Below are 16151 nucleotides of genomic sequence, written 5' to 3' on the forward strand. Positions count from 1 at the left end.
TTTCTGACATCTTATAGACCAAACAACTATTAATTGACTAATCAGGCAAAATAATCGATGATCAAAGTACTCATTAGTTGCAGCCCCAGACTAAACTGAATATTTTTGGACTCTTGAAAATGTCACCACAGGATTTGGGAAATTGTGACCATCACTTTTCACCATTTTCTGACATTTTACAGACCAAAACAATGAATCAGGTATTAGAGAAAAGAATCAGCAGGTTCATACCATTGGTTGCATCCTTAATCTACTGATTTCAGTGCTTGTTTAAAACTATATGATGAAATATGAAGTATTATGTAATAGAAAATCTGATGCAGATTGCTGGGAAAGAAAATGTGTTTTCAAGTAATTACTAATCTAATTTGAAAAAGAAAGCCCTTCCACAGATGAGGTAGAAACAGGACATTTAATGTCTCCTACAGAAACTTTGTTTTTCACTTTAACGAGATTCAACATGTTCACTTCCCTAATACATGCAGTAAGAGAGTCCACTCCATGTCCTGCACTCTCTGTATGAATGTTAGCTGTGTCCCATACAAAAACGTTCAGCAAGATTTAAGGAAAATTATGTTGATTTGACTAAGTTTGATGTCCTGTTTGAGTTTAAGGACAAACCTGACAGAGTGTGTTAAAGGGACAGTTCACCACAAAATCAAAAGTACATATTTTTCCCCTGGCCTGCAGTGCTCTTTATCCATCTACATAGTTTTGGTGTGACAAACAAAAAACGTTCATAAAACTTCTTTCCAGAAAACATGAGCTTCTAGTAGCAAAGAACATAGTTCTGGTAGATTCTACTGCAGAAAGAAAGTAGTTTCTACATAAAACTGAAACAAGGTCTGTGGATTATCTGGACTATCTGTTATACTGGAGAGAAGGCAAACATCTCTATGGCCAGGAGCTCAAAAACTCTGCAACTCATTAAACGATATGTGTCGTAGCTTTTTATTTTTGTGAGTGTTATATTATATATTATATATTAATTGTGGGCTACATTTGTCTTTTTGTCTGCTTATGATTGTAACTGGGAAAGAATCAGATGAAAGCTGCTTTACATAGATTCAAGCAGAAGTGAAAAAATAAAAAAATAAAAAGAATAGATAATGAATCATGTTTCATTTTTATTCTGCTTTTATTAAGCATTCTGCATTTGCTGTTTTTTCTTTTTCTCTTTTCAGTTCCTCAACTAATCTGACATTTGATTGTTTTTTGTCTTTTGACAAGACAAAGTAGCCCCTTTTCCCCAGAGTTTGACATTAAAGCAGTTTATCATATAGCATGTATACTTAAGCTATATTTCAGTTAAGTGCATCAGATGTGATAGCTGAAGATCATGTTTTGTCCTGTGTTGGAATGTAACTAAGTACATTTACTCAAGTAGTTTATAATTCTACATCACTAAGCTACATCTCAATTATTTAAAATCGATTAATCAGTTTGAGTAATTTTTTAAGAGAAAAAGTCAAATTATCTGATTTCAGCTTCTTAAATGTGAAGAGAGGAGTACAGAAACCAGAAAATATTCACATTTAGGAAATTGAAATCAGAGAATTTGGACTTTTTTTTCTTAAAAAAGTTTAATCAAACCTATTAATTGATTATCAAAATAGTTGATTATCAAAATTAATTTATTACATGATTACCTGTTGATTCATCAATGAATCGTTGCAGCTCTAGATTAACCCACCCAACACTATGTAGAGTAGTTCAAATGAGCTAAACTTCAAACATCTACAACAGTAACATGCAACAGACACATGAATGCAGCAGTAATATTAATCCACTGACACTGACAGGGAACATTTACCACTGACATGACTACTGTAACTTCTGATATACAGGGATTTGGTACATTTGGCTGATAGTACAGACTATTAGAATCTAAGTAACATTTTCAATTCAGGACTTATACTTGCAGTATTTTCACAGTGTGGTATTAGTACTTTTCCTTAAGTAAAGGATCTGCATACTTCCTCCACAGCTGGATTTGTCTGTAAACATCAGACTGCAGAGTAACAAGTTACTCTAAATGTTGTATAAAGTTACACCTAGCATTAAGTATTTGAACTTGTACTAGAGTAATTGACTGAAAGTTTTTCATTCATTCTGTTATTCATTACAACACAGTAATATTACTGCTGTTTTAGTAATTAATGCCCTCATATCTACCACTGAAGTTAAATGGAAGATATAGGCTGCCTCTGTGCCTGTATGTATGTGTGTGTATGTATGTGTGTGTGTGTGTGTGTGTGTGTATGTGTGCGTGTGTTTACCTCGACATTCCTGTAGAACATGTTGGAGGTTGTTGTTGTGAAGTTCTGGCAGAGAAAACTACATCCAACCAGGAAATCCCCTACATGTTCCCTCGTGCAGTGTCCAGCCCTCATTAACGTCCCTCCATCATTAAAACCAGCCAATCAAATATGAACATTGATCTCATCGATAACTCCGCTGCTCCTTCACTTCCGCGTGCGGCTGACGACTGCAGCACTGTTTGTGTGCGCGTGCCTACAGGTAATGTAAAGGAGTGCCGTTTCACCTGCAGCCGCTGACGTCACCTAGGGCCCAAACTGGGCCAACGAATGTTGCATTCAGGATCTACAGGTAATATGGGAAATATTAACTTTTTTTTTTTTTTTTTTTTTTTTTTACACCGGCTGAATGTTTTTCAGGTCAATTTTAAGAGAGGAAATACTTATACTAGAGGTGCAGATTGTAAGCAATTTTCTCAATCTTTCATCGGTAAAATTACTGATCAATTAATCGATTTATCACTATTTTAAAAAACAAAAAGTTTCCTTATACCAAACAACACCAAATGCATGTTTTCCTCATCAATCAAAGTTTTATTTCCATTGCAACACAATGCATATTCGACATAAAGGCCTGCCTATTAGACACATATTATTGAATATCAGATAACATGCAGAGCGCACTTGTAAAAATAATCAAACATACTTTATTTTAAACTTAAATAACAAGGACAGACATATGTAAATAATTAAAAAAAAACAATTAAAAACATTCTCATTCCCACACTTAAGTAGCCTAATAAGAATTCATACAGATCGTGGTAATTAAATACATATAGGCTACTTAAGTACTGTACTGTAATGTAAAGTACAGTTTTGAGGTGCTTGTGCTGTCAATATTCTGCTTCTGTATACTTCTGCTCCACTACATCTCAGAGGGACATATTGGACTTTATATTGCACTGTCTGGCTTCTGGACTTACTAGTTACTGGGGTGGAAGTAACTAATTACAAATACTCAAATCACTGTGGCCTAATTAAGTCATTTTTGGGGTACTTGTACTTTTAGTAGAGTATTTTTTCAAGTCTGTAATTTTACTTGTACTTAAGTATGCATTACACCTTCTAATCTATTTAGTTAGTTTTAAAATATAATTGAATATACACTACAGTTCGAGTTTATCCTAATGTATGTTGTATTTTTAGAAATGTAAAAAGATCAAATCTAGCTGCTGCTTATTAAGAGGACATGACATGGACCTTTTGGACTACATCTTCACCATTCCTCCATAAACAGTCATGCTGAACTGGACGTGAGGTTGGTGTTCATGGACTTCTGAATGTCACAAGTCAAAGAAAATAAACCTTTACCCACTATAGAGGTCATTAATCACACCTTTATAGGCTCTCAGCCTCACTAATGCTCCATCAGTACACAGTATGAACATTGTACTGTGAGTCTGTATTGTCCAAATGATGTATGCAGTGAACTGAATATCTCTCATTACAAACCAGTGAGTCATGGTTCCATCACACACGTGCTCACTGAGAAGCCGGGCCTATTCCCTGACGCAAATTCAGTGTGAGGACAGCCCTGGTTTTATTCACTGAACTGGACACACCCTCCACATTGTGTTATTAGAGAGCAGCAGCTCTGTTTTTAAAGACACATTCCACTTAAGTCCTTAATATCTAAAACTATGACATCAAGCAGCAAAGTGCAGCATAGTTGCTCTCCATCATTTTCCTACGTCCCTGTGGCCGGTAGATAAATGAGATGACACCCAGCATCAATGACTTCATCATCCTCTGGAGCAGTGATGCAAAACTCCCTTTATAAAAGCAGCTGTACAGTGTGAGCGTCCACGGCTGCTCAGAGATATGCAAACTGTGACTGTTAACGCACTCCTGATAACAGCAGCCACTTCAAATTCTGCACTTTTCATGTGGATTTCCAGTCAGTGTTGATGGGACATGGAGTCAACTACATTCCTCAGTGTTACTTATTTGACCAAGAAAGCTGTGTTCTCCTTCTCACAGAGCTGTGAATCCATGGCAGTGTTACCATATGGCATAGGTCAGCAATTGCATGGGGCCTTGTGAATTTGTGTCGGAGGAGACACCAAAACAACCTTATGGGAATTTATTTCTCACAGCAGACAGAAAGAACAAAAAACATGGTGAAATGTGAATATGGACATAAGTTTAAACTTTCTTTGACCATGAAGCCTGATGTTTATCTGTAACTCTGTGGTGTATCAGAGACGTGTATAAACTAGGAGTCTGTTAGAAACAGACAGACAGATCTTTCACTTCAGCACTAGAGGGAACAATGAAATGTTGAATTTTAACTACATTGTAATTTATTTTTACCAAAATATTTAACTTGTGGAGTTTGAAAAACGCTTTTCTTTCCTTTCCTCAGCACTCAGACTCAGCAAGACTTGGACATCTTGCCAGCAAGATGTCCAAGTCTCACACACGCACACGCACACACACACACACACAGACACACACACACACCACACACACCACACACACACACACACACACACACACACACACACACACACACACACACACCACACACACACACACACACACACACACAGATTCTCAGAGTACTTTTACTTTTTTACTGTTCAACCTAGTTCATGCACTGCTTTTGACAGCTCAACATTTTGTTCACACTAATTTGCTATTACTACTTCTCTAGCATTTTGTAATGTTATCAATTTCTTCTATATTGTGACTATTTGTCGACTTCAGGCTTATTTAACTGTGTTGACCCTTGGTCAACCAGCCTATTTTGCTTCTCTTCTCTCTTCCTACGATTTAGACGTTACAGCTATCACGTTAATACTATCATAATTAACCCGATGCCCACTGACTCTGTGCCTCTGACTAACATATCACTGGTTTTTAGTCTCATGCAATGCACAATTTCCTTTCTTGTCTCTTTATCAGTCTGCCGATAAAATATATAGATAAATTTCTTTTTCATGTTTTGTTCTGGACGATATGACAGTATCACCCCGTCCAGGTGCAGCGACATGCAGCGATGTCTGGTTTTCCAACCAAACTCCCTGGCAAATGAGAGCCGATGCAGAGATGAGACAGAGTATGGTGATACTATGGAAGCCCATTTCCACCACTGAAAGAAAAAAATATCAAGGTAAGTCAAATTATGAGATAAAAAGTTGAAATTATGAGATAAAAATGTCATAATAATGAGAGAAAAAGTCATAATCACTGAAACAAATTTGGAATGGAATTTACTTAAAAAAAAAAAAAAAGCTTGGGATCAATTTCCACACAAAAATTCTTAGTAATATTTACTTGGGAAATCCTCAAGTAAAGTTTACTTACACCTAAGAATATTTCAATCTAAAATACTCAAGTAGATTTTACTAGCAATTTTCTTTCTTCGACATAAAATGTACTCATCCCTTGCTAGTAAATTTGTACTCAGACTACCTTTGTATATGATTACAAAAACCCTATTAAAATGCTTGGTATTTCAGGGTTATTTTACTAGCTTTACTTTATTTTTTTAAGTAACATTTACATAATATTTCATCTATCTACTGCTAATCTACAGTCCAATTCTAGTGTGGATTTCTTGCATTTTAATATGGGCTACTGTGGGCTAATGTTTTTGTCATGGTTTTGGATTTTGTTGGTTATTACAATAACAGACCTTGAGAAGATGATATGGACTGAGCTGGAGTCGACAAGGCTCTCTTAGATGGAATGGCGGCGCGGACCTCCCCCACACGCTGGCGATCACCAGAGCTTCCTGCTCTGACCCAAAGTCAGCGTGCATTAACCGGCATTGGGAAAGCTGGGCTGAACTTGCTTGGTCCCCTCCTCTGTTGCTGTGGGCTCAGGAACACTTAGGAAATGGTTGTTAGTCAACATAGTTTGTCACTACATCTACAAATGAAAGTTAAGATCATAAGGTTTCTGATCTGTGATCTCATTCCATCATCGTGTGTGTGTGTGAGACAACCATAAGTTGTAGTGGGCTCAGTTTTGAAGCTAGTGAAGATGCTGGTATCATATGACACTACAAGCCCTGTTTCAAAAAAGTTGGGGCACTGTTTAATACACAAATATAACGTGAACGCAATGATTTGGGAACCATTTTTGTGATCTGTGACTTTCATGTACTAGTGTACATTTGGATCACTGAGGTAACCAGTGTTTTCATCAAAGATAATTTGCTAGTATTATTTGAAAAACCCAGAAGGTTGTTAAAAACACTGTATTGTTTTCAGCCTTTTCAGAATCCTTTAAACACCTTAGACAAGTTTTGGGATTTGGTTTCAACTTCAAAATAAATTCAGAAAATTAATAAAAAATGATTGACAAATAAATTAAGACATAATTTACTAAATAAAACACTGTAAAATGTCCTAAACATCACATGTAAACAGCACATGTAAAAATTTGTCCCAACAACTTATTTTAGTTAATGCCTTAAAATTTGTTGAACTGAATTAAAAAGTTAACTAAGATTATTAGGTTCGGAAAAAAAAAGACAAGTTTATTATAATTCAAATAATCATTGGACACAAATGTTCAAAATTGAGTTGGTTGTTTTTTCTCTCAGACTCTCCATCAAGCAGTGGATGATGACATCTGTTCTGCCTCCAACATGTTGCTGTTTGACAGAAATACATTTATTTCAGAGAACAATATACACCGGTAAATATCATGTCTGAAACACAAAATGTCTCACAGGCCCATGGAAGTTAATGATTTAGCTCTAGTTCATTGTTAAAGAGTTTAATATAGAGGTTGACTGTTTCATACACACCATTTGTTAGTTTCACATTGTATTTTGGCATCAGATCCACACAGATATCAAACACGTCTTAATCACTTGTGAAGTCCTTGAACACACACTCTTCAAGGGAGAGTTGAACCTTTTCCAGGTCTGCAGGGTGGATTGACGGATTCTGTGGTTGTTCCAAGCCAATACAACCTCATGAAGTTCATTCTAGGAGACAAATATTGCAATATTCAATACAAGTGCATAAAATTATTTAGCATTGGTGACTACTGCATTAGTCAAGTAGTTCTGACCCATGGTTTGTTTTATTTGTGCAATTTCTACTCTGTTCATAAAAGGGTGGGTTAGTACAAAAATGTAAATACCTGCAAAATGTAATTTGATGTAGTGGATATGATGTTGCAATTATATTTTCACAGCTTTCAGAATGTGGTGGAATGACCCAAAAATAAAAAGGGGTATTTTACATCAAGTGTCATTGTGTTTATTATACAGGACAATTCTAGTATGATGCCTAATAATTTGATACAGAGTTGCTCTGAGCTATGATGGCATATTAGGGTCATTAGGTAGACCAATGTATAAATAAACAAATTCACACATAAATATATATAGATAAATAATCATAAATTCTCTAACATTAAAGTGACAAGACTCACAAATGGATGAGAAAAACAGAAATTCTGATATTCTCTTATGAAATAATACATTTGTGGGGGAAAACTCAGAATTCTCTGAGATGAATGTGAAAAATTTAAGAGACAAAAACTGTGATTTTGTCACTGTGCAAGGTTTTGATTCAGATTTTAGTTCCTGATATCACCTCATCCAAATCAGTTTGTTTTCAATATAACATAGCTATTTGGATGAGGTGATATGAAGAACTATTAAGGTTGAGTCAAAATCTGGTACAGTAACAAAAACTACTTTCCAAGTATTCTTCCCACAAATTTATGCTTTTATAATTTAAGCGAATATGTGGTGGAAATGGGCTTCCATATGATACACAGTAACATGGGAGTGGGAGACACAAGCTTGCCTGCAATGAATCCTGGTACATGAAGGCACTTACTGATCACACTGTGAACAGAATCAGCTTTCTTGGTCAATAAAGCTGCACCAAAGAATTTATTGCTTCAATTGGCTACATTTACCATCAACACTGACTGGACATTTACATGAAAAGTACAGAATTTTTACCTTTAACCAAATCAATAGATCTGGGACAAACTTTTACTTGTGATGAGGAGCTTTAGCTCTTTAATATCACATAGAGTGGTCTAAAACATTTTGGGTTGGTAGGCAGGTGGTCCTCTCACAGCATCTGTGAATATTGTCTGTTGTTCTGTGCTGTGTTTAATGCAGGGGTCTGCAAGTTTTACAATCAGAAGAACCATTTTTGGCTAAAAAAGAAAAAATAAACCTTCTGGAGATGCAACTATTAAATTCTCCCTTTTCCCTGAGGACTTTTCGTTTTTTGATTTGGCATCCATAGCTAACTTATGGAGACTAAAGAAAACTTAGAGGAAGAGGCACTGTTATGGCTACATATTTTTACAGTTAAAGAGTGTAAAAATCAATTTACACTGTAAAAAAGGTTGCAACACCTCAACATTTCAAGGCAAAGTACTGCAATAGATTTTTGAGTTTTGAGCCCAATTTAAGCTCTTGAGCTTTGAAATAAATTCTATAAGGTTTTGCCAACCTATAATCTTTAGTTGAGATAGTTTTAGGTCAAGTTTAAAGAAAACATATTTCAAAAACTGGTAACAGTGAGCTGTGAACCTTTCATGTCATAATTTTGGTGCCTGAAAATGAAATGGTTTTAATTGAAAATATAAAAACTTTAACTATCACCCACTTTGACTCAATGATTTCTTTAAATACAACTTTTTAGGGTTTCTAAAACTCAGATATTTAAGTTTATCCAAAGAAAAGTTAACTTTCTCAACAAAAGATTTGTAGTTGGTAAAACCTTTTCAAAACCTAAGAATTTGAGATGGGCTCTGAACTAAAAAATCTATTGCAGTGCGTTGCCTTTTGTCTCATCTTTTTCATTTTTACAGTGGACCTACAATGATAAATGAAAATTAAAATGTTACAAAACACCTGTTAGTCATTTCCATATATATTTTTTGCCACTGGCCTACTGGCACTTAAGAGCCTTGTGTGGCTCCAGAGCCACAGGCTGCAGACACCAGGTCTAATGTAAAGCTGATGTTTGCCTGTTTAATAGTCTCTAGACTAACACTGTTGTATTGAGTTCACCTACAACCCTGCACCAAAAGCAAATTTCACTGAGCTTAGTCCTGCAGTCATTAATAAATGATTGATGTGCATATAAATGTAGCTAAATATTTCATATTTTTTTATTCCAGGTTTTAGCCAAATAAACAAGCTTCAAACGTTGTTTGAAATGATGACAAGACAAATACTACAAATCAATATTTTTTATTAAAGAATGAGACTATTCCAAAATACAGAACATGCAACAAGAAATTTAATCAAATAAGTATAAAGACTAACCCTTCTTATTTCCCTCCCTGGTTTGAGTGTAAATGAAAACCCGCTGCCCTGTTGATGACGCTGATTCTTTTATTCAGATGAAAAGGAGTTTTTAAAATCTGAATAACACCATCAAAATTCATGGTCATTTTAAACAATGGATCTTTGATTTTTTAAAGGAGAACCATGTCTGTAACCCCACAAAATGTAATCAGCTGCTGAAATACTTCTCTGCCTTGGATGTAAAGCTAACTGGCTTCACTGTTTAGTAAGCTAGTTAGCCAGTATGCTAACACCAGAATAGATTTTTTTTTTAAAGTTTAACCCATTGGTTAAACTTTATGTATGTTTTTGTTTTTGGAAAGTATCACTCTGACTACAGGCTCATTCACACTGACATGTGGAGGAATCCTCCTGTAACTTGTTACTATTACGTAGCTCTGACTGGACAATCAGACTTTGGGGGAGGGGTTTGGTGAATGGTCAATTCTTAAAGAGTAAATTAACACCAACTCTGGAGGTTACTGACCTCCAGTGGTTTAACCATTGACTGTATATAAAGATAGACAACATGTCAGCTCCCTAAAAGTGACGCCAAAACATCTGGACCCCCCCCCGGTGGCTGGCTGCAGTATAGATCATAAACGCCGTCTCCACCATGTTAGCAGATGGGACATGGACCAAACTAAAACATTCAACATATTTTTCTCATGTTAGGTAGTTCTTCTCATGCTGATGTTTGTTCAAGTGGTCATTTTTCTTAAAACTTTGGTTTTCATGTTATTTGATGCTATAAAAAGGAGGTTTCGTGTCATGATTGACAGCTGAGATCCCACTGAGTCGGCTGGGTGTATGGGTGGGACCTTGATACCACGGCTAGAACCCTGATCATGAGAGCTGCAACGATTATTATTCAATTATTTAATTACTCACCAACTATTTTGATAATTAATTGTGATTGGTTTGGTATTGTGACTCCTTTATGACAGTAAACTGTCACAATATCACAATTTTCTGACATTTTATTGACCAAACTATTAATTGATTGATCAAGAAAATAATTGGCCGATTAATCAACTATGAAAATAGTCATTATTTGCAGCCCTACTTCAGATTCACCTTGCAAGGCAGCTGGATTCACAAGATCACTCAAGAATCCATCAGGCTTCAAGCTAGTCATTTGTGGCCGCACCAAAAGTGGTACAGCCAATCACTGTTCTTGGAGGGACTACTGGCAGCTATGGGTGTGGTTCTAGGTGTGCTGACAGTGAGAAGCGTCCATGAAAGCAACTCATCTTGAACAAACAATGGTGGCTCCTGAAGAGGTTAGTGTAGATACTGTGATAGCATCAGTTGTATCAGAACTGGAGAGTATTTCTTTCTTCAGTCTCCTGACCAACTTCAGCAAGAGTTTGATTTACCAACTGGCTCTGCTGGTAGAACCCTGAGAGCCCAGATGGTTTGTTACACAGAACCGATGGATTCTCGCATGATCTCGCGAATCCAGCTGCCTTGCAAGGTAACTCTCCGACTACATCATGTGGTTTGTTGATCTGATTGGTTGAAGTTAGCCTGTGTTAAACATGATAGATGGTTCATCCAATCACCTAAACAAGGTGGCAGTGCTTGTATCTGGAATATTTTGGCTTCATTTTTTACACAATGGGAGGAAGAGGAGACTCACTGTCTATCTTTATTCATGTCAATGGGTTTAACCTCTCACTGCAGTGATGGACAGGTGTACACTAGGACACTGTGACATCACTGTTGGGTGCGGTTACAGATACAACAGAGCATATTTCTGATCTCCACAGCCATCTGTGAAGCTGGGTGTGATCAGAGGTTAAACTTTGAACCACAGAGAGCAGCAAAACACTGCTTTTCAGCCCTCTGTGAAGTTACTCTTGTAAGAGCTGGAGGTTTTGTGACTCAGCTGTGAAAATGAGACTGAGAACAGTAAATGAGCACATTTGATTGGACAACAGTAGGTTGTGGGATGAAGGATGAGGTGACACAGAGTTGTTTCATTGTCAGTTATCCTCTTGTCCAGAGCTCTTCCTGTAGTTCTTGTGCTTGGTCTTTCTGAAGGAGGTGAAGCTGGGGTTGGCCTCCTCTACCTTCTGCTCCTCATCAACTTTTTCTTTCTCTACTGGTTTCGTCTCCTCTGGTCGACCCACAGCTCCTCTCCTGTCTATATCCTCAGCCTTTTCTACACTCTGATTGGTTCTCCTTCCTCCAGCATGAGGTTCCTCCCTGCCCTCCTCCTCCTCGTCCTCCTCCAGATGACTGAGGCGTGTCTCCTTTTCTCTGCTTCTTACAGCTGAACTCTGATCAGCAGGTTGTTCGTTCTGTGGCCTGCTTGGTCTGAAGATCATCTTGTGCTGTGTGTTACAGGAGTCACCCGGACTCTGCTGCTGCTCCTTCCTCTGCTGCAGGCTGGACAGGTATTGGAGCGCCGCCCTGCTGTTGCCCTGATCACTCGTCTCACTCACGTTCTCCAGACTGTAGTGGGTCCAGCGCTCAGGATGTACCAGGTAGTCTGGGGCTCCTTTCTTCTTCGCTGGTGTGGGGCAACTGGACTGAGGCTGGCTCGTCTTCCTGCTGGGAGGTGGAGGCAGAGGCCGAGCGAACACTCCGTCTGTGATGTTCTCCTGCTTCTGAGAGGAGGAGGAGGACGTCAGCCTGGGAACACTGTCCAGGCAGTCGAAGATGCTGTGGCTGCGGTCGGAGAAAGCTGTGCCCCCTCCTCTCAGACTGAATGGACTCTGAGCCCCAGCAGCTGGAGCAGAGGTCACAGCCTCCCTGTCATCATCATCATCATCATCCTCGTCCAGCTCTGGGACGAAGGCAACACTGCTGAGTCTTTCTTCAGGCTCAGATTCATCACTGGCTGACAGCTCATCCACATCTTCATCGTGGTCACCGCCATTTTTATGATCACACATCTTAACACCAAGACTCTGCAAAAATCTGAACCTGGTAAGAGAGAGGAAGAGGTCAAAAGTGCAGCTACACTTGTTGTATAAATACCAACTACATGACAAGAACACTGGGCCTTAAATAGGATCATTTACATGTTCATGTCTTACATTTCTCTTACTTTTTTTGTACCAAGAGCTCATACAAACATGCCACTTCAGATTCGCCAAACACTCATAACTTCAGATGCCTGTGTAGTAAATATCCATCTGCGCATATTTGAGTGCATGTGCATGAAAATAAATTAGCATAATTAACACCCTGATAATACCATATAAGGCTACATTTACTGCCCCATATGTTAGGAAATTTTCATTCATGGAAAACTGCATCAAAGAATAAAAAGAAGAACTTTATGAGTTTCGAGATTAAACTTCCATAAAGGAAAATCTGTCATTTTATCAGCATCATCAGTGGAATTAAAGGGATAGTTCACCCAAAAATGAAAATCTAGTCATTATCTACTCACCCTCATGCCGAATGAAGATTGGGTTTTTAGTCCACAAAACACTGCTGGAGTTTCAAAGGAAAACAGTGTTGCATAGTCTGCCAAACAATGGAAGTGAATAGTGACCAGTTTTCAAATGTGAAAAAAACAGAGTAAAAACAGAAAATGCCTCCATACTGCTTGTCTGGTGTAGTCCGAGTCTCCTAAAGCCCTGACATGCCAAGGTGACCTAAAAAAATGTTATTTCCTCTATGTTTTTAGCCTGAATCTTCACTGTAGATCCTTAACTTGGAGCCATGTTCATGTGCACACTGTATGAACTGGGTGTGTGTGTGTGTTTTGATCGTATGCAAACAGCATGTTGGGACATGGACAAAACAGGAGACTTGGATTATGCCAGACGAGCTGTATGGAGACATTTTTTGCTCTTTTTTACATTTGAAACCTGGTCAGCATTCACTTCCATTGTTTGGGATATTCTGTAACACTATCTTCCTGTGAAACTCCTGCAGTGTTTTGTGAACTAACAAAATAAACCTAACCTTCAATTGGCATGAGGGTGAGTAGATAATGACTGAATTTTCATTTTTGGGTAAACTATCCCTTTAAGGAACCTAATAAAGAAAAGGATAAATGAGTGTTATTAATGCTTTCTTACTGACTGTCAATAAAATAAAGAAGAAATGGCTCGATAGGAAAATGGCTTCAAAGAAAGAAAACACCACAGTGAGCTGATTGATGACTGCAGTGGGAGGAGGGGGTCAAGGCAAAATCTCATCCACACAGATGGATGAAAAAACATGCCATAAAAGTTAGAGATGATGGTGCAATGAAGAATGTTCCTTTGGACAGAGACTTGCATAAACCTGCATTAAGATACAGCCTGACATCAGGTAACAGCCAATTTAAATTAATTTCAACTTCAATCAGTGATCAAGACGCCCTTTATTTCTTAAGCTATGAATGTGATCTGCAGACTACAGGTGATCTAACAGGATGTCAGTGTGACTGCCTGTATATTCTCTGAAGTCTGCTGTAAACTGTCTGACTGCAGCTTTTTGTTACTCCTTCCTGCTGCAGCCACCTGATCGCATCTACTTTCCAGGTGAGGAGCAGTTCATCTCGAACGAGTCTACTGTTCGGTTTGTCTGTTGTTTCTAAATCAATCATTGATCACCGTTCTGATTCTGAATAGTTTATCGATAATATTTGCTATAAATGACCACAGTTGTGCATAATGTCAGCTGTTCTGTTGGAGAACCTCACCGATGTCACAGAGTCAGTTGAACTGCACTTCTTCTGTGTTGTTCTTCTCACTGACAGATGTAATGAGAGATGGAGCAGACATTTCTGAGAGAACTGTCAACAGAAAACAAAACCAGATTTATAAAATCTAAATAAAACAATGTGAGCTTCTGCAGCTTATATTAAATATTCATTTGTCAAAATAAAAATGAATATATATTCTGTATTGCAAAACTTGAATGAAGAATTAAGTCTATCTTTTAGCAGTTACTAGGCCCTATTTTTTGGAGTTAATATGACCCTTATATTCATAATCATATCCACTAGAGATTTATGAAAAATAATTGAAACATTTTGATCAGTATTTAACTCAAGTATGCAGGTTTCATCAGGGGGCCAAACATTTTTGTTGGAGGGACATATTTGGGCGGTTATATGTCTGCAACTGCCATATATCTTTCAAGTCCTTTTATTTTCTGACATGGATAAACACATCTTAAGGCAGTCAGAAGAGACTGGTGTGTTTACACAGACTGAAGGTTTTATTGTTACAGATGGGAGATGTGACACGATGAGCTACAGGCTGTTAAAGGTGGATGGAAACATGTTCATTGCACTCAAAACCTGCTATCCTGCTCATGTCTTCATTCCAACAATTACTTAAGCACACAGAATAGATTATTTTCTCCATTTAACAAAATCTGACCTCATGTGATTTGTAGTGTGTCATTATTCAGATGGCTGTACATCAAAATCCACCACAACACTGAAACTTAAAGGGAAAAGCCACCACTTTTCATGTGGATGTCCAGTCAGTGTTGTTGGTACATGTAGTCAGCTAAAGCAATAAAGCTCAGTTCTCCAAAGATACACACCCCCTGGCTACCCAGAGGTTCAGTTTAGAAATCCATGCAGAAATAGCCTGTAGTTCTTCTTTATCAATTGACTACACTTATCATCAACACTGGCTGGACATCCACATGAAAAATTTAGAATTTTCCCTTTAATAGAGGTGAGGGGGTTAATCAGATGTACATTTGTCAAACCAGCAAAATCATCATTGAACTCAACCAATCCATGAATGTGAGATTTAGTGTTTTTCGCTTTAACAAGACAGCAGACTTTCGGGATGGTGATGTACTGGTCGGTTTAGCACATGTAACCTCTGGTTAACCATCCTCCAGCTGTTCTGTGTGGATCCTTATGGGCTGACTCACATGGCGAAGCTTTCTGTAACCCTGCACACGTACACACGCGGTCTTTAGTACTTAATATGAGTGCAGTATCCCATGCGATAACATGTGACATAGCATTGCAGCTAAATGTGAAAAATTAATGTGCGACACGTTTAGCCTTTCTGTTAAAGCCGCATTAGCTGAACCACCACACAACAACTCGTTAGCATGGTAATGCTAACTGGTGTGCGTCAGTTTAAACAGCAGTGCGTCGGTTCCGTTAACCCGCATCTAGCAGACATGTAGCAGACATGCTACACTGTCATTTCACTGACTTAACTTTTAAATGAACATGTGTATTACTTTTGATTTTTACCTTACGGCTGGCGCCACGACCAAACCGGTAGTGTTTCGCCAGTCAAAACACTTTCTTCTTCTAACGTTATTGCTTCAGGATTCACTCAGACTACTATTGCCGCCCAGTGGTTACAAGTTGCTGCTGCAACATAAAGTCGACTGAATGCAGCGCACTTCCATATTGTTCTGGTGGTAAATGCGTATACGTGACGCAGTTATTTGAAGTTAAAATGTACATACACGTATACCCTAATTATGTGTACAGTTACAGACACTGACAAATCTGTACTGATGGTGCAGTAGTAAAAGAAGATTAAGTCTATGGTCGTGTCGAGAAGGCAACACCAGCTCGCGAGACTAAGCGATCTTTCCCTAACCCTAAAAAA

At 38.0% G+C, this 16151-nt stretch overlaps 2 protein-coding genes across 3 annotated transcripts in view; both read right to left on the minus strand.

The window, feature by feature from the left end:
- LOC146333392 (anoctamin-9-like) overlaps positions 1-2541 on the minus strand; it is a 37824-nt gene extending 35283 nt beyond the window's left edge. Inside the window, exon 1 of the mRNA XM_084722557.1 lies at positions 2280-2541. Within this exon, the coding sequence (XP_084578683.1) occupies positions 2280-2393 (114 nt within the window). The 5' untranslated portion in view covers positions 2394-2541. The remainder of the gene's footprint in view (positions 1-2279) is intronic.
- Positions 2542-9491: 6950 nt separating this feature from the next.
- tssc4 (tumor suppressing subtransferable candidate 4) lies at positions 9492-16138 on the minus strand. Of its 2 annotated transcripts, XM_084722581.1 has the most exons (3): positions 15785-16137; positions 14255-14347; positions 9492-12537 (listed from the first exon to the last, which is right to left on the minus strand). In XM_084722581.1, the coding sequence occupies exon 3, from the start codon at positions 12504-12506 to the stop codon at positions 11592-11594; it is 915 nt and encodes a 304-aa protein (XP_084578707.1). In that variant the 5' UTR covers positions 12507-12537; positions 14255-14347; positions 15785-16137; the 3' UTR covers positions 9492-11591. The 2 variants fall into 2 exon arrangements, with proteins under 2 accessions (XP_084578707.1, XP_084578717.1); XM_084722591.1 differs by lacking the exon at positions 14255-14347 and having other exon boundaries at positions 15785-16138.
- Positions 16139-16151: the final 13 nt, after the last annotated feature.

Source organism: Lutjanus erythropterus, chromosome 1 (assembly GCF_056507025.1).
Source record: "Lutjanus erythropterus isolate fLutEry1 chromosome 1, fLutEry1.hap2, whole genome shotgun sequence".
Taxonomy (NCBI): domain Eukaryota; kingdom Metazoa; phylum Chordata; class Actinopteri; order Lutjaniformes; family Lutjanidae; genus Lutjanus; species Lutjanus erythropterus.